Source organism: Eptatretus burgeri, chromosome 6 (assembly GCF_056783735.1).
Source record: "Eptatretus burgeri isolate ZD-2024b chromosome 6, Ebu_testis_v1, whole genome shotgun sequence".
In the NCBI taxonomy this organism is placed as follows: domain Eukaryota; kingdom Metazoa; phylum Chordata; class Myxini; order Myxiniformes; family Myxinidae; genus Eptatretus; species Eptatretus burgeri.
In genome coordinates this window covers 72623211-72650387 of record NC_140966.1, presented here as the reverse complement: position 1 = coordinate 72650387, position 27177 = coordinate 72623211, and the positions used below count along the sequence as shown (strand labels likewise).

Sequence of the window (27177 nt, the reverse complement as noted above, 5' to 3'; positions counted from 1 at the left end):
AATCACGGCCATTCCATCCACAATTGTTGCACCTTGGATAGGCTGAGCGTCCACACGGCAATCAGGCCACAGTTTCAGTTTATGATTGTGGAGTTTGGCTTTGTCCGTCTTAGCAATCGAACCATCACCGGATGCCAGCGGGAAAGATATGTTCGCCAGTGGGTATGCGAGCAGATCGTGGAGTGTTACATTGCTTTTCTCTCCAATCAACAGCAGTCGTGTGAAAAGACGACGTTCATTCGCAATTTCAACCTTCGGCGTCTGCTGGTGGGGAGTCGCCGACTTGCCTCGCGCCTTCAAGAAAGTTGCCAAATTGGCCTTCGAAATCGGACTGAAGAATGGGACCTCACCCGAGAGAAGCCGATCATGCATGAATTGCACGACAGCATTCTCTCCCTTGACATACGCGTTCAAGTCCGCGGAAGTGGCTGGCGGTGCGATGACACCTGAACTAATATTGACGAGTTCAAGGTGAGCGCCGGAGAAAGGGTTAATCATTTGAAGTACTGTGTCCATCACTTGTACCACCACTGCTTCGTTCTTCTTCGAGCTCGACACATCCAAATCCTTTCTCGTTCGGGGCTCGTTGTGGATACCCACCATGGACTCACATTTCCTTGCGATTTCCGCACGTGCTGGTTGGGACAGGATCCACTTCTTCACAGCTGTGCTTTTCTGAGTGTAACCAATGATGCCTCCACTGGTCTTGCTGTCCCTATTTAAAGTCTGCTCTCTGATCTGATCACACGCAACACTACTAAATCCATAACGAGTATGCCGTTGGGCAGTCCATTTGCCGTCCATGAACGCTTGATAGGTGTCTGGGTGGGAGTTCTCGAGCGCGGCCATTTCCAGCCAGTAAACGGGTAAGTACCTTGCATAGTTTAGGTGATCGTACGCAAAGTACCAGGGCATTGACGCTCTCGTGATCGCAAGGTGTTTCCGCCAGTTCGAAGTACGAGTTGCCCGTATAAGCTGTAGTGCTAGCTCCACCATTTCCAAGTCGGGCCATGTAATGTCCACACTTTGGTGTTTGATCAGGTCATCCCTCACCATGAGTGCTCCCAAGTATAGAACATGTAAATTGAGGTCTGAGTCACCCTGCTGTGGACCCTGGCTGGCTTCATCCTCTGTAGTTGACTCTGTTTCTGTTGTAGAGCTACTGTCTACAACAACAGCCTGAGCAATGGAACCAATATCAATGTCCTTCATGTACACCACTTCGCTCTCAGACATTTTTGGTGGACGATAGAAAATCATGTCTGGGTACCGTTCCTGCAGTCTTTTCTTCAGTCTTGTTGCCTGGTAGTTGGCCTTATCCTGACCTTCGCATACTCTGAGTAGGTCATTGAACATCTCACACAACTTCTTCATATGAAGAGATTGCTTTCCATCAATGAGTCTTACCTGGATTACTTTATCACAGAAAATGTCAAATGTTGAGTCATTGTTCACTTTCTGAGTTTGGAGTTTACTTTCACTCTGTCTGTGGTATGTGTCATTCACATACTCGTAATAACATTTATGGTGATAACAAACTGCCAGCGACACACAGTCTTTATCCTTTATAGTTGTCATTATTCTCACATCACGTTCATCTCTCCTCTGCTCCACAGTTTCCCTCAGCTTTCCTCTATCCTGTGTTTCTGCCAGGGACAACTGATCACGTTGAGATTTTCCTTTGACACGGATGAATTTGTCTTTTTTCTGGCATATCACACAAATTCTTGGCAGTACACCAGCTGATTTGCCAGCCACCCTTTCTACAGAGGTTCTGAGGGATTTTCTACGTATTTTGTGGTATGAGTGCCCCTCTTCTTCTAGTCCGCCCACCACCTCACTGGCTCTAGCAGAAACTGCAGTCGTGCTGGCTTCTGATTTCCTTTTCCTGGCTTTAGTACGTTTTATATGATCCTTGTTACAAAACGACGCATCGCAGAACCGGTGACAGCCGGCATCCGCAGGAGGATCAGTCATTGGCAGCAGTTTCATAATTTGATCAGCCAGCAAACGGCATTTGTTGATAGTTTCACTATCTATGGCGTCGCACCAAGCCTTCGCACACTCGCATACCTTAAGCCAGCTCTTATCTGTGAATTGCGTCACTTTCTCATCTTCCTCCCTGCCCAAGTGTGAAACAACGCATATTTGGTTGTTCAAAGACCAAAAATCACTCAATCACCAGACATCCATGGGCGCCGCCATCTTGATTTGTTGTTTCCTGGTCGTTTCCTCCACGATTTCAAGCATGCCACACCCACTTCACGGCGGTAATTTCAAATGGTAATAACTGTCAGTGTGTCAACTTGTGCATATGGAAACAAGTAGGAATTTCAATGGTGTGTTCTCATGAATGTTCAGGGTGAATTTCGTTTAGATTGGTGATCTGCACAACGAAACTGAACGAACCGACCCACCTCCACATGACCAATAAACCTTAAATGAGCATTTGAGAATTTCCGTATCGCTGTGTCTCGTCTGCCAGTACTTGGGGACACGAAAGATCCCACTATGTCCTTTAACAAATTACAAATTCCTGCCCTGACTGACTGCTGGGAGGGCAATGACAAATCCCCCAGAATAACCCTTGCCAGAAACTGCTTTGATAGCACCAACTATGTAAGTGACGTAGTACAATTGATTGTGATGAATGAAGATAATTGTTTTCCTGCCAAAATAATTCCTTTAAAGCTAATGATATGAAATTGAATAATTCTCATTACAGACATTTTTTGCACTTGTGTATACGTGGCTGCAGGTTTTCTGGTGTGACAGAGGGAGATCTAAGTGAAACCAGTACAACCATTCGTGATGTGCAAGCCGTGTTGCTTAGCTTGGCTAGCTCAGACACGATCTTCATCGGCCACAGTCTTGAGAGTGACCTTTTTGCACTTAAGGTAAGCTCTGTCTGTATCGAATGGGTTTCTAAACTAGTAGTTGTTTTTACAGTCGAACCTTTTTTACCCGGATATCCAAATAACGCAAGACCCTTTTATATGGAAAAAACACAAGACCCGGATCCGGACCTAAAGCAAAATTGAATTGGCTTGTTCTTGTCACCTAACCAACTCATCCACAACTTTTTGAAATATTGTGCTATATATCACTTTTGGCTCCATCTCTCAATGGTGAAGAATCCCTTGAAAAATTCTCATATCCACACCCAGATTTGAATTTTCACTAAAATCAAATTGATTCCTCCTTGTCACGCCTCCAACCTGTCCACCAAATTTCGTCAATCTGTCCATAACTTTTTGAGATATCGTGCTAAATATCGTTTTTAAGCCTATCACTCATTGGTGAATAATTATTTAAGAAATCATTGGATCAGGATCCAGATCTTCATCAAAGTCTAATCATTTTGTCCTTATAACACACCTAACCTCTTTACCAAATTTTGTCCAAATCCATTCACAATTTTTTGAGATGTCCTGTTCACAGACAAACAGGCAGACCGGTGAAAATGTTACCTCCGTCCACCTTCAGTGGTGGAGATAATGAGGGGTTGGGGAGGTGAGGGTGATTGTGGTTATCCGTTAGGATTAGTTATTAGCATTGGGGTACAATGTAACATGACATCCATTAAAACGTATTTGTAATTTTTATTTATTTAATTCACGACATACATTAATTGGAAATATTTATCTGGAATACCTTTGGTCCTGACCATTCCGGATAAAAGATGTTCTCCTGTATTTGTTTTCATCATTTTATAAATCTGATTATGAGATTCTTTTTTTCTGACACAAGTTTGTCCTTTTCAGCTTATCCACAGCACAGTAATTGATACTGCAGTAGTATTTCCTCACCGCCTCGGTCCTCCATACAAACGTTCACTCAAGAACCTAATGGCAGATCATCTCAAGCGCATTATCCAAGACAGTAGTACGTATGCACTAAAAATATGAATTTGACTACTTCACTAATCCCCCGAGCTTTAACAAAGCTCCTGGGCACAGGTTTTTTTTTACCCAATCATGGAATGGTTGAATTATTTATTTTTAAAAATTAATGCTACACTTGTTGAACAAAGCTTTTGCTATAATGTTATTTGTGAATACTGTAACTGTTTTGATCAGTAAGCATCCTTTGTACCCCATTTGGGTCAATGGTGGCAGGCAGAGGGTTTAAGGTCCTGTCATAAGCCATGCTCACTTCTTGCTGTTTAAGTTGGGGATGAATCAAAAATAATTTTTGACATTTGTGAATTTTAAAGAACCTGTTCAATGTCAACATGTTTTAAAATTATTAAAAAAAAAATTTTATTTAAGATTTTTTTTTCTCTCTAATTTGACTTTCAAACATCATTATTTTGAGTCCAATTTTGCTTGCTCTACCTCAGCTAAACTTTGAGTTGAGGTCATAGTTTTATAGTTCAAATAAATCTTTGTCGAATGCTAAGTTTATTATGGAGTTCAGAGAATTTGCTGTGTTGTTTGCTGACAAACTGCCAGGAAATTAATTCTCTTTTTAATTTCTGGTAGTGTTCAAAGGGAAAGTGTTTTTGTCATACCTGTGAATGAATGATTCCTTAAATTTGCAAACAAATTTGTTTATTCCAGTTTATTGTTGCATTTTTCTCCTGTGCCACAGTTGAAGGCCATGATTCTGGAGAGGATGCCCGAGCTTGCATGGAGCTCATGCTCTGGAAAGTGAAAGAGGATGCAAAGCTGTACAGATGACAGAGGTTAGAATCACATTTAATTCTGTGATAACTTTTTCTTTCAAGACGATTGAAGGTCCGTTTGGTGCATTGCCATAGTTAAAGAAACTAAATATTTTTCTGTCTTTGCTTTGTTATACTGCTTGCGTATTTGCTGGCCGTTACTTAGACATTAACTAAATTAATTGTATCGCTGAAAGCTTAATGTCCCTTGTTTATGCAGTGCAGTAATCCCTCGATATACGGACGGTCAATATCTGGAAATGTGCTCTAACAGAAATGAGTAATTGCGGATTATTTTCGGCATACAGAAAATATATATTCCAGGAAAGCATCCTTTTGCTCTGGTTGCAACTGTGGTTTTAACTCTAGTTTTAAGCAGTTATTCCCTGCAGACTACTGTAATTACCTCTGCCACCAAAGGTGGACAGAGATTATGTTTTTACCCCTATATGCTTGTCCATCTGTGAGCAGGATTTCTCAAAACATTGTTGATGGATTTGGACGAAACTTGGTGGACAGGTTAGTCCGGCAGGAGGGAGCTTGACCCAAAATTCCTGGATATAGTTTTTTTCTTTGTTGATTATCATAGTATAGGACCTATGTAATGATATCTAAGTGGGTGTGAAGTTCTCACCCTTGGGCAATTTTAAGTCAAAGTTTCGAAGACTGCACTGCAGAGCCATTGCTCTGGCATAAATCATCTCCATATCAAACATCTTAATGTCGTTGACTTTGATATGCCTTCGAGATACTGTCATTGTTGTGACACACTTGTGAATAGTTTCATGAAAGCTAGCAGGCCAACCCTTTTCAAATGACTCCATCTGCTTGGTCCCGAGGTGTACAGCATTATCCACATTGAGTGAGGAGTGTGTTGATACTTGTCCAGTGACTATATTCACCAGGCCCTCTTGGTGATGCTCAGAGTGCAGTGGATCTATGCAGACCTCTAATTTATCTCGTAGAGCTTTCCTGTTTTTGGCATCCGATTTGACCCTGGCTTTCATCTCCTCCTTGTGATGACTTTGGGAAGGTGGTTTATGTTGCTCTTGTGTTCTCATCAAATTTAGATTGCTGACTATGGTGTTACATGCATGTAAGCTGTATGCCCACGTCTTTAGTGTTTCTGGCCTGAGTGTGATTCCAATGATGCCACTTTGACCATGACCATACCTCATGAATGTGGTCTCAATGGCCATGTCACTCCAGATACCATTGAACAAACTAGGATTTTGGTGCATAGTATGTTCCCCCTTCATGAAGAGTTGACGTACGTCTTCGGGTATTTCTGCCATCGCTCGTAAGTAATAGAGGCCATAATGAGCGTAGTTGAAGTGTGAAGCCGCAAAGAAGAGGGGCATCATCTCATTGACAGCCGCCAGATGAAGTGGCCAATCTCCTTCCCTCTCCGCTCTAACGTACTTCATAATGGTGAGAACAGGATTGATCAAACAATTTACCCAGAGCTTGGCTGTTCTGTTATGAGATGCTGTGTCAAGATGGCTGCCAACAAAAAATTAATCAATATCATGCATATTATTATTCTTTGATTTTTTTTAAGCCCTAATATATGAGTATTGACAGCAAAAGTAACACTGTATATATATATATAAATATATACAGTAAACAATATATAGCATGATAACAATATATAGCATGATATTTCAAAAATGTATTGGGCCCGATATGTTCTCGTGGATCAGGCATTGCTTGGTGGTGGGATGAGTTCTACCAAGTGCCCTTCTAGTTTTCAAATGATTCTTCCCCATTGAGTGGTTGGGCCAAAAACTATATATAGCATGATATCTGAAAAGTTATCAGCAGATTCAGGCGAAACTTGATGGACAAGTTGGGTATGTGACAAGAACCAAATTATTATTTTTTGGTGAAGATCTGTGTCCGGATCTGGATGTGATAATTTTCTCAGTGATTCTTCTCCATTGAGAGATGGGCCCAAAAATGATACATACCACAATATATTGATATTTCAAAAAGTTGTGGACAGATTCGGATGAAAGTTGGTGGAGGAGTTGGGTAGGTGACGAGAACAAGCCGATTAGATTTTAATCAACGTCCGAATGCAGATTCGGCCTTTCAGTGGAATACAAAAAGTAAACTGTTCAGCCTGATGCAAATATGCGCTCCACCGAATGCCGTTCTAGTTGGAACTGTAATTACTTCAGTTTCCGGCAATCCTTACTGCAGTACTTAAACCACAATAGCGTACACTATAGTAATTTTCACTCTCATGGTCAGAAGCTTTCACTCTGATAGAAGCGGGACTCCAGATCTAAACTGACAATAAATGATCCTTGCCGAGAGAGAAGCCTCAAAGCAGTCAGACAAACCAATGATTCATTCAACAGCTGCAGGGAACTGTACAAGGAAAAAAAGCAACATGCAATGCAGACAACCTTGCATGCATATTTCTCAAGAACGATGATGGGGCTAGTACTTCCAGGGATGTAGCCACCAAGCCTGTCACTCCTCAGCCTGTTACCCCCAATCCTGCCACTCCTCGGTTTGCTAGACTCAAGCTTGCCACACTTCAAAGGATATAGATGACCCTGTCATCCTTTTGCCTGCCACCCCTCAGCCTGCCACCCTTCAGTCTTAAGACAGTATTTAAATAAAGTTTGTTGCGTTAATATGCATATTTTTTACATCGTACAGTAGAGGTAAGATTTTGTTCCACAGGAACCTTCCTCCACTTATATAATGGGAGTATATGGGATAATTAAATTTGATATATGGAAATTCACCGAAGGGAAACATTTTAAGGAAGGTAACCCTTCCGTATATCGATGGATTACTGGACATCTGCAACCTTGTATTGTGTTTCACTCTCTTATTTTGTAAAGGGCCTTTACAATTTTAAGAAAAATTATGCAGTAATCCATTAAATATCGTGGGTTTGAATATCGCTTTTTTGACCAATCGCAGGCAAACTCTTTATGTACCTATTTAGTTAATGCAGGGTTTAATTTCAACCAGTCATAGTTTTTGAGCTGAGCTGTGATGTTTATCTCACACCAGGAGGCTTTCATGCACCATTAATCATAGAATGGTTCTGGAGTGTAAAATGATAGACAAAAGTGATTATTTTAATTCAATTCATTCACCGAGCTGCAGAACGATTTATAAAAGAAACACATCGACAGATTACAGAGGAAAACGATTGAAGAGATTAATTAATAGGGGAGTAATGGTTGGGGCAATGGTGCAAGTTTAATCTGCTCCAATGCAGCAGGAGACTTCATTTTAAAGCCGATTTTATATTCATATTACATGTTTATTTCAATTGTGATGTGTTTATTTTTGGCTTCCGTCCACCTTCCTCTCTCTTTTTTCTTTAAAGTCCAGTAACCGAACCCCTCTTTTCCTGTGGAAATTTGTTTTTAACTATCACAGTTTTGAATATCGCGGCATTTTCCAGGAGCGCAACCCCCACGGTATTTAAGGGTTTCCTGTACTTTCAATCAACAAGATTGTTCACTTTTGGAAAATGCAATTCTATCCTTCTTCCCTTCGTTTTTTATTTTATTTGACTGATTTAATAATAGCAATAAAACTAATAACAAGCCGGGAGGCGACGAGGGATTCGCTAGGATCGAAGCGCTGGATACGATGCTTTTCATTCTGACTGATCCACTGACGAAGATTCATTGCCAAGATGTATTGGTTCATATACAATTGTTCCTCTGCCTGGCAAGATTTTTCCTATTGGGTATTTTGCCAACTGGCACTCCTCATAAAAAATGACGGTAAATAGACACCCTATTTTTGAAGGACTACCATTTGAAAAATAATCGGTTTGCTGGTTTGTGCTGTGGAGCCTCGCGTTGCAGACACACACACACACACACACACACACACACACACACACACACACACACACACACACACACACACACACACACACACACACACACACACACACACACGGAAAACCCGATAAACTTCTCTCAATGCTCTTGTTTGACCACCTCCTGAGCCACACAATATTTTTCATAAGCCACGCCCACTTTCCTACGCCACTCCCACTTTAAATAATAAATAATTGGAGGTGGTGTGTGGGTCGTGGAATCATTTTCAGTAAATAAATAAATAATTGGAGGTGGTGTGTGGGTGGGGAATCGTTTTTGGTAAATGAATAAATAATTGGAGGTGGTGTGTGGATCGTGGAATCGTTTTCGGTAAATAAATAAATAATTGAAGGTGGTGTGTGGATCGTGGAATCGTTTTCGGTAAATAAATAAATATTTGGAGGTGTGTGTGGGTCGTGGAATTGTTTTCACTCAATAAATAAATAGATAATTGGAGGTGGTGTGTGGGTCGTGGAATCGTTTTCAGTAAATAAATAAATAATTGAAGGTGGTGTGTGGATCGTGGAATTGTTTTCAGTAAATAAATAAATATTTGAAAGTGGTGTGTGGGTCATGGAATAGTTTTCGGGAAATAAATAAATAATTGGAGGTGGTGTGTGGGTCGTGGAATTGTTTTCAGTCAATAAATAAATAATTGGAGTTGGTGTGTGGGTCGTGAAATCGTTTTCAGGAAATAAATAAATAATTGAAGGTGGTGTGTGGATCGTGGAATTGTTTTCGGTAAATAAATAAATAATTGAAGGTGGTGTGTGGTTCGTGGAATCGTTTTCGGTTAATAAATAAATAATTGGAGGTGGTGTGTGGATTGTGGAATTTTCAGTAAATAAATAAATAAATAAATAATTGGGGTGGTGTGTGGGTCGTGGAATCGTTTTCCGTAAATGAATAATTCAAGGTGGTGTGTGGGTCGTGGACTCGTTTTCAGGAAATAAATAAATAAATGAAGGTGGTGTGTGGATCGTGGAATTGTTTTCGATAAATAGATAAATAATTGAAGGTGGTGTGTGGGTCGTGGAATTGTTTTCGGTAAATAAATAAATAATTGAAGGTGGTGTGTGGGTCGTGGAATCGCTTTCGGTAAATAAATAAATAATTGAAGGTGGTGTGTGGGTCGTGGAATCGTTTTCGGTAAATAAATAAACATATTATATTATTAGAAATCCACAAAGACAGAAATGCCGGTGATTCCATTTATTTTGGATCCTTTTCACTTTGGTCAATAACGTTTAGATCGAGGAGAGATCGAAGGTGGAACGACAGTGTAGTTCCTTACAAACACTGTCTCCACACCTTAAATGACGGCAAATAGACACCCGATTTTTGAAGGACTACCATTTGAAAAATAAAACCTCAATCAAAAATCGCTCGATTAAAATTTTCTAGATATCTCGAAGTGTTTAATTCCGAAGTCTCGTTTCTCTACATTCAAAACTGAAGGACAAGTATTGGAAATACTGTACGTGGTTTTTCGGCCGCTGTACAGCAACGGGTGGTTGCTCGGAAACGAAATTCAAACGCGCACATTCCCAGACCATATGGCAACTGTTGGCAAAGTTTCATCGAAATCGGTTCGCTGGTTCGTGCTGTGGAGCCTGGCGTTGCAGACACACATATACACACACAGACAGACAGCCGGAAAACCCGACAATAAGGGATATCTCATTTGTAGCGAATCCAATAATATTAAATTATTTAATAACTGTCGACTAAAGTTTGCAATAAATGTTGGAGAATTCCCAGTTTCTTCGATCATACCTTGGTTTTGTTTGTCTGTCTTGGGTGCTTTTATGTATTTTTGGCTGTTTTTGTTTCATCTTAAGAATGAAGAAAACAGGAAATGGTTTCTAACCCATTATTTTGAAAACCATATATTGTAAAGTAACCAAGAGAGGGGAATTGTGTCTGTTGGACTGGGATATCTCGAAATGCCAAACTTCTACTTGTTGGATTTCTGCATTTCTGCATGTGAATTAATCTTTAGCATTGAGTAGTAATTCCCTTTTTAACAACACATTTGGTGGTTTTAATATACTGTATGTGAGTATGTGAAAAGTCTCAGAATATTAATTTAATTTCTCAATACACTTCCCCCCCCCTTTCCATTTTCCCTGATATGTCTGTGTAGCTTGTTTGGTAAATTATTTACTTTGACTTTATTGGAAGTTTTATTTATGACAATGGAATTGCACTACGAGCCATTATAATAGCTCTTAGTAGCAGGGAATTGCTTCGTGGAACATTCCCGTCTTCTTTAAGGGGGGACAATGAACTCACTGTCCCAACTGCTGGCACCTCCTTGTAGTTCTTGAACATCCCATTATTTTTCTCCAAATAAAAAGGTCTGCATTAGTGCAACAATACCTAGCCTAAAATGCAATTTAGCTATTGCACTTACATCTCCTTTCCTATGAGTCTGAGTATCTTTGGAATACTGTTTAAAGGATTTGTCAGTCCACAGAGATACTTTATGCACCCAAGCTGTTAGCGTTGATTCATGTTCATTACCTAAAATATCTACTGCGTTGTGCAAGTTGCAAACAAAATAAGGCATCTGGGGGAGGGACGTTCATTTTCAGCTTCATTCATATCAAACGAGTTCGATGAAAATTGCTGTGAGAGATTTCAAAGCGTTTTGATTGGTCCTTAGTTATTTTATAACTTGGTTTACACAGTTCTTCAGCTAAAATGTAGGGTCGGTAGGTCGAAATATAAATAGAATTTAAATTTTTAGAAAATATATATTTTTATGATTTTTTTTCGGATGTTCCATGGAAAAGACAAGGGTAGGTGGGGGGAAAATAAATATAAATCCCGGACCAGGAGGATCTAAGAAAACATTGAAGATGGAAGACCATTCAAATGCAGGATGCTCATGTTCACTGTATCATCTGATGTGAAAAACAATAAAGAAGGATTAAAACTTGTTTTTACAATATAGTCTGGCATGTTTTTCTTATAGAAACCTGTTGGATCATCAAACAAATGGAAACAATGCTGAAAAAATTACTGTCCAAGTCGTAGATGTGTGCGTGCACACCAGTGCATAGTGCTGGATATGATTTAAAAAAGGTGTCTACTAGGAGTCAACACGCTCAAAACGGTCAATCAGAGCCATAACCAGCTCTTACTTTTCAGCGACCATCTGATCGTACCATCTCCCCATCCCCATGAGCACATCAAAGGCTGATTTCTGGTCCGTTGAAGGCTGAATATCAGCATCTCGCAGGGAAACTTCGATGTACTTGGCACCGAAATCTTTCAATACGAACAGTGGTGTACAACTTTCGATGGAAACAAAATCGGCACGATCGAGAGTAGCCTGCGAATCATCCCTGCTGCTGCACTAAATTGATGCAATAGTTCGGCCAGAATATTAGTCATCAAGATGTTGCGTGATTAAATCACCAATACAGTCATTCAAATGTATACCGCTGACGTACTTCTTAACAATTACTTTCGCCTCAGAAACCACAGTCAATCTGAACCATGCTGGCTACTGCTCAGACGCCATGACCGAAGACTACTGCGCAGTTTGATTAAAGGGGACTCGGCATTTTGGTGCGCGCACGCGAAATTATATTTTGAAAATAAATGCCGACGTTTACATTTCGGGTTTTGAAACTTTTGCACCTTCGGCGGAAAATTTATAAATATAAAAGGCTAAAAATGTGTTTTATATTTATATTTCATTTCGGCAAATATACCATCGGCGGATCTGTAAACCAAGTTATAGAATAACTAAGGCCTTACTAGATATTTGGAAGTTTACAGTCAAGGATCGGGTGGCCACGTAATGTTTCTGCTTTTCAGCAGGTTGTGAACGGACTGACATTGGACTTCGACACGTAGCTTTTATGGCGTTTTTATTTTACCCGAGTATCAAAATGAGGATCAGCCCTTGTTCGAGTAACATTTTTGGTAACTGTTGAAATTATTAGTGATAGAATTGATGATCTGGATCTTTTTTTGAAGAAATAAGAAATTAATTTAATATTAACCTCGATATTTAGTTCAGTAGAACTTCTTTTATACGGAATGGCCAGGACCAGTGTTGTTCCAAATAAATGATATTTCCGGTTAATGGTTGTGGTTAATAAAAATAATTTTAAAATCAAATAAACTTTTTTATGGACACCATGTTGCATTATATCCTAACCCCTCCACCCCTTTATTCTCTGTGTATTTGGACTCGCCCGATGCAGCCAATGGTAGGCACCATGTTGGATGTGTAACAAACAAGTGAAACACAGTTCAATCTGTTTGTATATTTATTGTTATGAACGTAACATAATTTGGGGAGGTGTCACATATCTGAGAATAATGTGCATGCAGATTATATAATCATGCTTTGGAAGTTCACCTCTAACCCTCCCACGCCCCCCCCCGCCCACACCCTCCGCCCACCCCCTCATTCTCTGTGTAGTTTGACTCGCACTATGCAGCCTTTGAGAATGCTGTGTATCATGCTTCCAAAATGAAGATCCGTATGTAATGCAGGTGAATTGTACTTCATCTCGGGGTAGCACAGGAGAGAGAGAACAGTTGAATCTGATGTAGCAAATGTTAATTATGCCGGAGATTAATCGCTTACAGCAAGATGAATGAATTCCGGTATCATTCGCATTCAGAGTACTGGATTTCAGTCTCTGCTGAGTTCATTGATTTGGGATTTTCACTGAAGTACTCTCTGTGTCTGTTACCTCAGGTTAACATTTTAAAGAGCAATTTTGAATGAATAAACTTAAGGTATTCAGCAAACATGTTTGGTTTTTGTCGAGCAACTCGTGCTGCTATACCAGGTTGGCCAAGAAACCCGGCCCGGCTCAGTTCAGATCGGCTTTGTTCGATGATGAAGCCTTTTAACAAACAGCTCTCGAAACCCAATAAATCAAATCGTCCAATGTTCTCTAAATTTTTTGCATTCGAGTCCAGTGGGGCACAAGCAACTGCTAAAAATGCCACAAACCTCTGAAAGTGGAAAATTAGTACAAAATTACCTCGGGAAAATCCGCTATTTCTTTATTTCCATGCGATCAGTGATTTTACACAGTGATTTTTTTTTCTTTCAGATAATGGGTCTTCTGTTGTGATGAAAATAAGATGTTGACAATAATATGAAAATAAGATGATAAAAAAAAAATGTGATGTTGGATGACTGGATAAAAGAGGTTCTACTTTAATAATTGAAGTGACATCACTCTTTTTATATTGCAATTTTAGCTTCAGTTGCAGAACTCTTTGCCACGCTTGGTGATCTGGATATCTTTGCCTGATTTTATTGTATGAGCAAATACAACCCATTGTTTCGCTGGCAGGAATATAGACAGAAAAGGGGGGGGAGTGTTAGAGAGAGAGAGATGAGAGAGAGAGAGAGAGAGAGAGAGAGAGAGAGAGAGAGAGAGAGAGAGAGAGAGAGAGAGAGAGAGAGAGAGAGAGAGAGAGAGAGAGAGAGAGAGAGAGAGAGAGAGAGAGAGATATATATATATATATAGAAAATATATATATATATATATATATATATACATATATATATATATATATATACATATATATATATATATATATATATATATATATATATATATATATATATATATATATCTTCAGATAAAATGTAGGGTTGGTAGGTCGAAATATAAATATAATTTCAATTTTTAGAAATTATATATTTTTATGATTTTTTTCGGAATAAATATAAATCCCGGACCAGGAGGATCTAAGAAAACATTGAAGATGGAAGACCATTCAAATGCAGGATTTCCATGTTCACTGTATCATCTGATGTGAAAAACAATCTGTAAACCAAGTTATAAAATAACTAAGGCCTTACTAGATATTTGGAAGTTTACAGTCAAGGATTGGGTGGCAGACACGACAGACAGACACGCCTCACCATACATCTTTAAACACTCCGGGAGGTGGGTGGGAGCGAGGAGGAAGGGAAGGTGGGGAGTGGAAGGGTTGTTCTGGACTTGCGTTTGATAGGGGGACTTGAGGAGAAGGGGTATCAAAGACCGCTTGGCGACGTCCATGGGGGTGAAAGGAGAGGCGCTTTGGGAGGAGGTAAGGGTGAGAGGAAGGAAAGTAAGGGCGTTTACCTTTAATCGTCAAAAAAGCTACACCAGTCTTCGAGCCTTTTAAAATTTCTCGACACATTTTACAACTAAAATGCGAGAAGCTCTAGAATCTCTTAATCTGAACCTAATTTCAAAATTTTAATTGCAGAATTTATCCCAGCCGCAGTTCCAACTCTTAAAGAGTGTTAGTTTAGTCAATTTGCACATTCTTTGACACCCCTTCCTCTCCTCGACCTCTGGAGAGTTGTATGATGGTGGAGTGGGTTTGGGAGGAGGTTAGCGTGAGGGGAGGGGAAGGGAAGGGAATGCAGCGTGAGGGAAGGGGAAGGGGATGCAGCATGAGGGGAGGGGAAGGGAATGCAGCATGGGAGGGGAAGGGAATGCAGCATGAGGGGAGGGGAAGGGAATGCAGCATGAGGGGATGGGAAGGGAATGCAGCGTGAGGGGAGGGGAAGGGAATGCAGCATGAGGGGAGGGGAACGGAATGCAGCGTGAGGGGAGGGGAAGGGAATGCAGCATGAGGGGAGGGGAAAGCAGTGCGAGAGGAGGGGGAGGGAAGGCAGCGTTCGCCAAGTGGGTGATAAAATGTGCCCAAACAGCATCGTTTTCTTTTTAACCACCAGGTTCTACATAAAAATGGACATGAGCATTTAAAAACAAGCCGGTAGGCGACGAGGGATTCACTGGGATCTAAGCGCTGGTTACGATGCTTTTCATTCTGACTGATCCACCGACGAAGATTCATTGCCAAGACGTATTGGTTCACATACAATTGTTCCTCTGCCTGGCAAGATTTTTCCTCTTGCGTATTTTGCCAACTGGCACTCATAAAAAATGACGGTAAATGGACACCCTATTTTTGAAGGACTACCATTTGAAAAATAATCAGTTTGCTGGTTTGTGCTGTGGAGCCTCGCGTTGCAGACACACACACACACACACACACACACACACACACACACACACACACACACACACACACACACACACACACACACACACACACACACACACACACACACACACACACACACAGACGGAAAACCTGATAAACTTCTCTCAATGCTCTTGTTTGACCACACCTCCTGAGCCACAGAATATTTTTCATAAGCCACTCCCACTTTAAATAATAAATAATTGGAGGTGGTGTGTGGGTCGTGGAATCGTTTTTGGTAAATAAATAAATAATTGAAGATGGTGTGTGGATCGTGGAATCGTTTACGGAAAATAAATAAATAATTGGAGGCGGAGTGTGGGTCGTGGAATTGTTTACGGCAAATAAATAAATAATTGAAGGTGGTGTGTGGATCGTGGAATCATTTACGGTAAATAAATAAATAATTGGAGGCAGAGTGTGGGTCGTGGAATCGTTTTCGGTAAATAAATAAATAATTGGAGGTGGTGTGTGGGTCGTGGAATCGTTTTCGGTAAATAAATAAATAATTGGAGGTGGTGTGTGGGTTGTGGAATCGTTTTCGGTAAATAAATAAATAATTGAAGGTGGTGTATGGATCGTGGAATCGTTTACGGAAAATAAATAAATAATTGGAGGTGGAGTGTGGGTCGTGGAATTGTTTACAGCGAATAAATAAATAATTGAAGGTGGTGTGTGGATCGTGGAATCATTTACGGTAACTAAATAAATAATTGGAGGTAGTGTGTGGGTCGTGGAATCGTTTTCGGAAAATATATAATTAAAGGTGGTGTGTGGGTCGTAGTATCGTTTACGGTAAATAAATAAATAATTGGAGGCGGTGTGTGGGTCATGGAATCGCTTTCGGTGAATAAATAAATAATTGGAGGTGGTGTGTCGGGAGGAGAATCCGAAATGGTAAATAAATAAATAATTGGAGGTGGTGTGTCGGGAGGAGAATCCGAAATGGTAAATAAATAAATAATTGGAGGTGGTGTGTGGGTGGTGGAATCATTTTCGGTAAAGAAATATATAATTAAAGGTGGTGTGTGGATTGTGGAATCGTTTTCGGTAAATAAATAAATAATGAAAGGTGTTGTGTGGGTGGGGAATCGTTTTCGGTAAATAAATAATTAAAGGTGGTGTGTGGGTCATGGAATCGTTTTCGGTAAATAAATAAATAAATAATTGGAGGTGGTGTGTGGATTGGGAAATCGTTTTCGGTAAATAAATAAATTATCTGTTTGCTGGTTTGTGCTGTGGAGCCTCGCGTTGCAGACACACACACACACACACACACACACACACACACACACACACACACACACACACACACACACACACACACACGGAAAACCTGATAAACTTCTCTCAACGCTCTTGTTTGACCACACCTCCTGAGCCACACAATATTTTTCATAAGCCAAGCCCACTTTCCATAAGCCACGCCCACTTTCCTACGCCACTCCCACTTTCTACGCCACTCCCACTTTTCATCAACCACGTCCACTTTCCCTGAGCTCCACCCACTTTCCTCAGCCCCTCATAAAAAAATTACGGTGAATAGACACCCGATTTTTGAAGGACTACCATTTGAAAAATAAAACCTCAATCAAAAAGCGGCTTGAGTAAAATTTTCTAAATATCTCGAAGTGTTTAATTCCAAAGTCTCGCTTCTCTACATTCGAAACTGAAGGACAAGTATTGAAAATACTGTACGCGGTTTTTCGGCCGCTGCACAGCAACGGGCGGTTGCGAGGCAACGAAATTCAAACGCCCATATTCCCAACAAATACTGCACACGTTGGCAAAGTTTAATCGAAATTGGTTCGCTGGTTTGTGCTGTGGAGCCTCGCGTTGCAGACACACACACACACACACACACACACACACACACACACACACACACACACACACACACACACACACACACACAGACAGACGGAAAACCCGACAATAGGGGATATCTAGCATATATAGCGAATCCAATTAAAATCCACGCTATCTACCTGGCAAAGTCCTGTCTGCATGCATGCATGTATGCATGTATCCTCACACATGCAGCAAATTTTGCACCCCTCTGGTCAGCTCACACCACATATAATTTGCACATGCTTCACTCTGGGGAAGCCGTTTTCAATTCAAAACTAAACTGCCAGTCCTCAGCAGCCCCACCCAACGCCCCCTCCCCCTTTTCCTCCATAGATGTACGGGCGATGTACTCATCCTTTCACTTGCACATGTGCATGGACTGTCATATCCACATGCGGAAGCACATGCTGCACGAGACGGATGCGTAACCTCCATACGCGAGACGGATGCGTAACCTCCACCACGGCACCACGCACCACAGGCCCGCGTGCAAGTTCAGTCCACACGCCCATGAAACACGCACACCATACACACGTAACCAACCATGTGGGGTGCTCACCAAGTGGCTTAAGCACCCAAGCAAGCACTGCAATAAAATGGTTGATAAGAAACAGCTGGTTTGGTAAGCGATTCGTGATCGGTTGTACCCCCTGGAAACTACCAAAGTGTCAAATAATGTGTGAGATGGACAAATAAACCCTTTTTTTTAGCAGTCAGAATTGCTGCTAAGGTCAATTCTGCAGATTAAATTTTGAAATTAGGTAAAGTTTAGGAGATTCTAGAGCTTATTGCATGTGCGGAAATTAAACAAATGGCACAAACACTGGCATCTCCAGGCGTTTATATGCATTGTGATGTATCAAACGAGTCATTAGTATGAAGATCAGTGATCAGCAATTGTATACAGTGATTCGTAGGTATGGAGCTTTATCATACGGAAACTGACCTGTTCCAAGGCAAGGCATTTTTAAGCTGAGCAGACAAAATGGAACATTAAGACCCCAAGGTGAGCAAGCTGAACACAGACTAACCAAGGTAAGCCTGTTCCTGGTTTTACCGTTAATTATCTTCAAAAGGGGTGTTTTAATTAACCAAAACACCCAATGTTCACTCATGCACTCCCTTAGCATGCATGCAAAGTTCCAGGCCGCTAGGTTTCATGGTTTTGAAGTTATGGAGGAGACGCACACACGTATAGACATTTTTTATTATCGATTATTTGGCACTTATTGATGTTTTTTGATAATGTATAAAAGTACATCAACACAAAGCTTACAAGGAATGCGTTTTTTTATTATTATCATTATTATTATTTTTTGCTGCTCGATGTTTTAGGAAGTGTGCCGTTGTGAAAATTCGGACAAAAAAGAAAGCAAGAGTTGTGGAGGCTGGAGTTATTTTTCATCCCATTGAAAGTCTTACTCTGAAAACTCTTACGGCATTGAAACTCTGACTGCGTGAAGAAAATGTCACAGCCCAATTTGTGTCTGAGAACGAAACCATTGTTTCTGCTGTGAAGATACTGGCTGACAAAAATACCGACTTATTCATTTCTTTTTATTTATATTTCAGTTTGTAAATGACTGCTGCTCTGCATTGCTTAGGGACATTACTCTCTAATGCTTCTGTGGCCTTGATGATCTTCTTTCTACTTGTATGACAATTAGACTTCTTTTTTTTTTCTACAGATGATGTATGTGAATATTTCTTTTAAAAAATTTGTACAGTATTATATTGTTACTTCAATATTCGTGACCAAACCATTCGAGAACGCTACATCCAAAATAGATTCACTTTTGAAAAATTGTTCAGTGTAAATAGATTATAGTCTGATGTAATAATGAAAAAGGTGCATCCCATTTTTGTTTGAAATGATTGTGCAGTGCTGTTGCATTCATTCTACCCTTGCCGATATGTTTGTTTTGTTGTTTGTTTGTTTTTTAATGTCATTGCCCTTCTTCCAAACTAATAGCCTTGTGACCCTGTCTGCTGTGGCAATTGCCTTTTCTTTGACACATTTGTTTATTTGTACAGCCAAACAAAAACTTTTGAAACAACTATTTCTTATTATGCTTTGAAACCTATTGAGTACAGTATTTATAACTTTGTTCTTATGTGCAGACTCGGATCATTTTATTCAAATTACTTGTGCTGCTTTGCATACAAGTTTCATCCTCCTCAAAGATGCCGAATCTTGAATATTTAGCATCAACTTGGAGGGGAAAATGCACGACTGTCATTCGTTTGCAGATTGCTGTTTGGAGAAGAAAGTGAAATTAAAATATTCAAACTTTATGCTGTGTGAGTTTTCTCAATGTTTTTATCTTACACTTTTGATCTCTTATTTCATTATTATGTACATGTAACATGAATCTGAGATGATGAACATGTTGTATGACTTATTACCCCATGCATGCGAAGCGAAAAGCGGGGTTAAGCAATTGGTTCATGTCCATTCGTCCATTTACAAACATCAGTTGATGATCAAGAAAAACTTGATTTTAATTGAATATTATATTTTGAACATGAATTGGAAAGCAAACCTGTAGTATTACAGTACTTTGGCTCTGAATTTGTCCCGATTGCACATACACGGAGAGGAGTGAGATTTTTTTTTCCACTCTTTGCCTGCCTGGCAGTTAAATTAAATAAAAAATCATTCTAAACAGGAAACTTACTGTTTTTCAGGACACAAACAACAAGCACAAAAAGCTAATGCAATGTGTAAGACAGGGTGACGTAAAAACCACTGTGAAAACAGCAGTAAATTCCAGAATTAGTATTTTTATATGACCTCTACAATCTTCATTATATTTAAATTTATTTATTCACTTTAACACTGTAAAACATAAATCGCCTTCTCGTCACTTCCGAAAACCTCCAGTTTTGCAGTACTCGGACATGTTATAAGTATAAGACTGCTTCAATTGCGCTAAACTTCTGGAATGTTTTTTAAACTATCTTTTAAATTATTATTTTATTTAAATTAAAGTACACTGTACAGTAAACCCTCAAATATCGCAGATTTTGACCAATCGTGGCAACATAATTGTTTTCCAATTTAGTTGTCGCGGTACTTCATTCCGGCCAATCTTGGCTTTTGAGCTGAGATGAGTCATTGTTTACGTCTGCGTGTACTATTACTTCCCATGACGAGCCTTTTGTTGTTTCCTGCACACTGTTAATTGTAGTAATCAGATCAGCATATGGAATGAAGCCAAGTTTAATAATGAATCTTCTTCAAACAGGAAATGACATAGAGAAATCCACTAACACTAGATCTACAAGATCTCGTAGCCATGCAATAGTTAATATTGGTGCCCAAAGGTAAAACAATGGACAAAATTAATTGCGCTAAAAGGGAGAGAAAGGTTATGACATTGTGCGAAAAAATTGAGTCATTTGATACATCGGCAAGAAGTGAAACTGTGGCGTGTTTGCCCCCATTATGGGATCAATGAATCAACTGTGTGTTAAACTGAGTGGACTGGTGATACAGGAGAAACCATTGCAGATTTACCCCTTTGAGTGGATCAGTGATACAGAAGAAGAAATCTTTGCAGATATACCAACATTTCCATAAAGCACGGGGCCAAAAGCTCCAGTTCAACCATGGCAGACCATGATGCTGCGAAAAACTACCCACCGCAGCTCATGGAACTAATCGAGGTGAAGGTATTTATGCTGGAGCAGGTTTTTAACGCCAAAGAGATGGGATTATTTTGGACGAGGATGCCATCTCATACATTCCTGCCCAAACAGGAAATATCTGCTCCAGGTCAAGGTGGCTAAGGATTGTCTTACCCTTCTTCTATGCGGCAATGCAGCAGGCGACTTCATCCTGCTCCTGATGATCCAACAGCTATCGCAAGTTCTCCATCCACGTCTTTCTAACCTCCAGCCCCTCCCCCTCAAGCATCATAATCATCCCAAGCTAAGTCTTGTGTTTTCTATTTACGGCACAGTACAATACGAGTACATAATTTTCTTACCCTCCCCCACCTCGCTGTTTAGGAATAATTTAAAAGGCAAAACTCTTGTTTTTGTTTATTTTACACCGTATTAATTTTATTTATAAGTTTATTTCAATGTTAACATGCCTTATATTTATTTACATGTTTATTTCAATTCTGATGTGTTTATTTCTGGCTGCCATCGATCTTCCTCGATATTTTCTCGAAGCCCAGGAACTGATCTCCCCCTTTTCCCATTGTCCCTTGGTTTTCACTATCATGGTTTTAACTATTGTGGCATTTTCCAGGAACATATCCCTCCAATGTTTGAGGGTTTACTGTACATACTTAAACACTACATGGAGTAATGTGTTCTATGAACTCTATTTCTGTTTGTAAATGCAAGCTACAAAAGAAATGTTAACTTGTATTGGTAAACTTCTAGAATGTCATTGTAAACCGTGACGAATCAGATGATGTATTAATTGCTTTCATAAAAGAACAAATCACATGAAAAAGGGTGGCAAGGGCAATATTAGTTGGTTGACCATGACCTACCGCCAAAGTCAAAACTGCTTGGACGTACCTTAATATTTCTTCCGCCTATATTTATGTCTTTGCTCTGCATGTTATGCATGTGTATTTTACATGAAGTACAAGGACAGGGTTAGACAATGGACAATTTGACCACTGTGCACAGAATTTGAACTTTGATTTGGATGGGAAGGCTAATGGGCCACCCCAAAAACTGAATTTTATCTAGTTGCATTCTGCAAGCAGAAACAACAATGATAGCTTGTACAACCATGTGGTTTGAGCTTAAAAGTCATGTTCCATGTGTTAATTGTGTGACTGTATTTTGGCCTTGTGACAAGGGTGCTTTGATATAGCTTTGACCTGCATCTAAATTCTCACATTCATTGTAATCTCAAACCAGTTGTCAAAAGGCAGAATGAGCATGGCTCTCCCAGGCCCGAATGTATCCACCTTGTTTTCTTTTTAGGATTACGTTTCAAGAACCAAGTTGGGTTTTTTTTTTATTTCAGCTCGAGACATTTCCAGGTGTTCTGTCTCATATTGTTCTAAGGTCTCTTTCAATGATATTCATTCAAACACAGACGTTTACCAATTGTAGCTCATTTGATATGATATATCCTGTTCAGTTTCTTTGCAAGGTTCTTCATCACTCCAGTTGCTCCAACTATTACCGACATGATGTCTGTTTTCTTCAGATTCCAGGTTTTCTTCATATCTTAAAGGTCATTTTACATTAAAATTTCCAAATTACCATATTGGCCCGAATACAAGATTACCCCAACTTTAGGGTGGGGTGCCAATTTATTTTGGATGTGGCTTCTCATGAAGGACGACCACCAATTTTTAGCTCTGCCACCGAATGTGGACAGAGGTTATCTTTTCACTCCTGTCTGTTCAATATGGATGGTGGATGACACTAAATGTTGGTGCACCTGGATCCAGGAAAGAATATGAAGCTTAAGAATGTGTATTGGCAGAAAGGTTTGCCCTGTGTCGTCCCATTAGTCTGTGGGCTTATGTAAAAAAAAGCAAAGTTTTGGGTAGATTCTTGGCACCCGTGTTGAAACACATCTATAAACTTCACTGATTCAGAAAAAAAAGGTGCCAGTTTTTCTATTAGCTTTTAGGGCCTCCATTTTGAATTTCAAAATGGCTGCTGTTTTTACCCTATATGTATGATTTTTCAGTATTTAACGTTATTTTGAACATATAATTCAAAGTGTGTGCAAATAGAGTTTGGGTACCAAATGCATTGTAGTTGAGACAACTGTTCATCTGAACTCTGTTTGCATGGATATCAACAGGTTTGATGTTAATGTCAAATATTGGTATGAATGTGACACTTATTACTGGTATCTGACAAATATTTTCTACTTGCAATATGATGCATATCCACTGTGAACCAAATAACTTGCTGCTTTATTTCAGAAGACCAAAAATGCACAGTGGACATCCCATCCTATAAAATACTTAAGGCATTGAAATTTATGGCAACTTGTTAATTTCACTTATTATATGGTTATGATTCCAGATTAACCATGGCGTCCTGTGGAGAACCATCATGTAAGAAGTGTGCAACTGAACGTTCCATTGATTTTCGAATCTGCTTGTTGTGTCAAGGAGACAAGTTCACTGACATTAAAGGTGTTCATCAACTGGAGCATCTGCGACTACCAGAACTGGAATCGTACCAATCATTGTTGGACTGTATAAGCAAGAGGGCTCAATATCAAAACCCTGAGTATGTCCGTTTGCATCAACAACTGAGTGGCATATCTGGAAAAGAACTGAACAACCAGCATGCAGTGTGGCACAAGTCATGTCATGGTAAAGCAACACATTGAGAGAGACAAAGCTAGATATGAAAAAGCAGTTTTATCTCAAGAATCAAGTGTATTGTCATACAGCAAAGTCGGTGGTCGCCCTCCCGCATCACAAACATCTAACACCCAAAGCAAGCAACTCCTGCATCTACCAGCACACTAACAAGATCTCGTTACCCTCCATTCCAAAAGGAACACTGTTTCTTCTGTCAAAACGAGAAGATTTGTGGTGGTAAGACAGAACGCCTTATTACTTGTCGAAGTGTCGACATTGGAGTATCAATCCAAAACATAGTTGATGTTAGCGGGAATAAACAATGGAAAGTAAACCTGGCAAACATCATAACTGATGGCGACTTTCTTTCAAGGGACATTAACTTTCACAAAAATTGCCATACCATTAACTGGCGCAAGTACATACAAGCCAAAGAAAGAGTCAGCAACAGAGAACATCAGGCAGAAAATACAGTGGAATTTATTTCTGCAGAGATCGAGTTCAGTGCTGAATTTCAGGAATCTTGTAGATCAAGGAAGCATCCCACTACAGTCAAGAGCACAGTGATAAAGCTTCTGGAAGATCTGGTGGCCAATGACACAGCTCAAGCTTCTGCACAACCTGCCGAGTTTGAAGAGGGATCTGAGACATGTGTTGTAGTTGATGGAATTGGAGTGGTGCAGGAATTAATGTCAGTCAAACATTTCAAGACTTGCAAAGAACTTACAACATCCTTTGTCACACTCATTGACTCAAAGGCTCGTGGATATTGTCAAGTGCGAGTTATATTTGATAATTACACCAAGAATGCATCACTGAATGAGCAGACTGAAATGAGGAAAGGCAAGCTGAAGGGAACTAAATCCTACATTGTTCAAGACTCAACAGGCATCAAAGACAAAAATATGTTTCGCACCAGCAGCAGCACAAAGGATTCACTAACTCTCTACCTTTCCCATCAGCTCATCCACTATAGTACCGTCAAGGTTATGACTGCAACACGGAAAGAGGTCGTGACGAATTAGGAAGTTGAAACAATGACCGGTGTCAGCACACAGGAAGAGCCGGACACTCATAATTTATCATGCTGTTGAAGTTGCGAGCAATGGAATGAATGTCCACATATATTCACAAGACACTGATGTGCTACTTTTGGCTCTATGAAGAACACCACTACTTGGCAACCATTCTGCACTAATCATGGGCACAAGCGAAAGACGACGGAAAGTCTTCCTACAGCCTATATATGACAAGCTTGGCCCAGAGAAATCAGCAGCTTTGATCAACTGGCATGCTCTCACTGGCTGTGATACGACAGGACATATCCAAGGGAAGGGAAAGAAGGGGTGCTTTACAACTTTTCTGAAGGCAAGCCCCACCATTCTGAGAGCACTAGCTGACCTTGGCGAAGGGGATGAGCCATCTGAAGAAGTTCTTCATGGTTGTGAAGAGTTTCTTTGCTCTCTTTTCTCTCCAATTGGAGTCCACTTTGGGAAAGCAAAGATGCTGAGATGGTTTTTGTTCAAGCAACTCACAGATAAACAAGGAGTTGACAAACTGCCACCGACTCAGGGAGCATGGATTGAACATATACGCCGTGCCCATGTCCAGTGTAATATCTGGCGCCAGGATATGGTATTGAACCCAACTTTTCTTGACCCTTTGACCTTGGGGTGGTGAAACCAAGACAAAAAGCTACTGATTGTTCTTTCTCAGGTTGCACCAGCTCCAGTCTCAGTGTTGCAGCTCGTCAGGTATAACTGTGAGAAATCAGTGTTCAAGAAGGTGTTCATGCAGAGGAAACAGTGTGGTCTGTACCGAACTTTGCAAATGTGGTGGGGAAGGCGACAGCTGTACGAACATAACACCACCAAGGATTGGCGAAGATCTCGAAGATGATTGAAGCAATGACAATTATAAATGTTTAATCAGTAACATTGACACTCCTGATTCATACATGTAGCATTTTAAGACCTTTGAAAAAAACTTATCCATCTTCTAATTGTATAACCGCCCAAATAAATTTATATGGAATTACATGCTCTATATTATTTCTGTTAAATGTTTTGGAGGATTGGCAAAGAGTGTTCCAATCATAAATATGTTGTTATTATTGGAATCCTCCTGTGCCAAAACATATGATTAGACACCAAAAACATCTTATATCTATTGGTTCAAAAGTAATGGCGTTTTACATAGAAAACCCCCGAAATCAGGTGGCCATCTTGAATTTTGTCCAATATTTAGAGTATTTCTAGTGCTCTTAGTTTGCTTCTAATGAATCTTTGTCCCCTTTATATGAGTTTAGATAAAATACAATAAATATTGTATGACATTTGAATGAATAGTTATGGTTAATGTGCAATATTATTTTTAAAAGAAGATTTTCGGTGATGGTCATTTTGAAATTAAAAATAGAGGCCCTAAATGTTAATGGAAAACTGGCACCTTTTTTTTTTCTAAACCAGTGAAGTTTCTAGATGTGTTTAGACATGGGTGCCATGAATCTACCCCAAAAAATGACAAATCCAGAAAATGTTACATAAGCCCACGGACTACATTGTGGGAATTAAGAAACTTGACTCCTTGGTCCCAGTTTTGGAGACACAAGTGGGCCCATTGGTCAATTGGACTAGATTTTCTTTGATCTTAATGGCATTGCAGCAGACCTGCCTGCCATTCTACTTGAGCATTAGCTTGCCTTTAAACCAAGCCCAGATATGTTTGAACGAGGGTGGGTACTATGCATTCGTTATTATTATTGCAAATGATATTACAATTATTATTGCTGTTAATATTGTTAGTATTATTTAATAAATACTTTGTTACAATGTTATTGTTTTTATTATTTATTTGGTAATTGGAATGCCAGGGAAGGACCTATTGTTGTGGGGCCGAGTTTCCGTAGCGAGCACGACCGCTAGATGGAGCAGTAGAGTCGGCTCCACCGAACACCCGGAATTTAGGTCGCACCTTTCAGATAAACTCGAAAGGTCACGGGTCCCTTATCGGACCGAAGATCGCCAATAGGTCGACCACGTGGGATAGGGTTAATTGCCAATTTCAATATATCTAAATACCCACGTCGTTCAAACTACCGGGGAAATTCACCCTCGGCAGGATCTGCGCGATCCGGGCCGTTACCGAGCCGGATCCGAGTCGTACCCCGAGCGGAGAGTACCAGAATCCTGCCGGGCCGATTACACGATTACGGCAGCAATGAGACCTAATTCCAGTTTGCAGCGCGGCAAACCAATTATAGAAAGGACAAGGATGAGCTGGGACATTCAACAAGAGGGGATTTATTTACAATAATGGGCAAAAACCCGGAAGGGAGACAAAGAGCAGATTACAACCGAATATATTCCAATGTACAATAACGCAAGCACTTAACGATTCGACTTAGACACGGGCCCACACTCAGACACACACCCAAAGAAATGGACCCTGTCGG

General features: G+C 40.1%; 1 protein-coding gene across 6 annotated transcripts in view; it reads left to right on the top strand.

The window, feature by feature from the left end:
- REXO1 (RNA exonuclease 1 homolog) overlaps positions 1 to 27177 on the top strand; it is a 123797-nt gene that overhangs the window by 77419 nt on the left and 19201 nt on the right. For 2 of the 6 annotated variants that reach the window (XM_085885603.1, XM_085885598.1), the window contains exons 14-17: positions 2759 to 2897; positions 3765 to 3885; positions 4594 to 4687; positions 18751 to 19710. In XM_085885603.1, coding sequence (XP_085741729.1) covers positions 2759 to 2897; positions 3765 to 3885; positions 4594 to 4682 — 349 coding nt within the window. In that variant the 3' untranslated portion in view covers positions 4683 to 4687; positions 18751 to 19710. The other 4 variants (XM_085885599.1, XM_085885600.1, XM_085885601.1 and 1 more) reach the window with 4 other exon arrangements.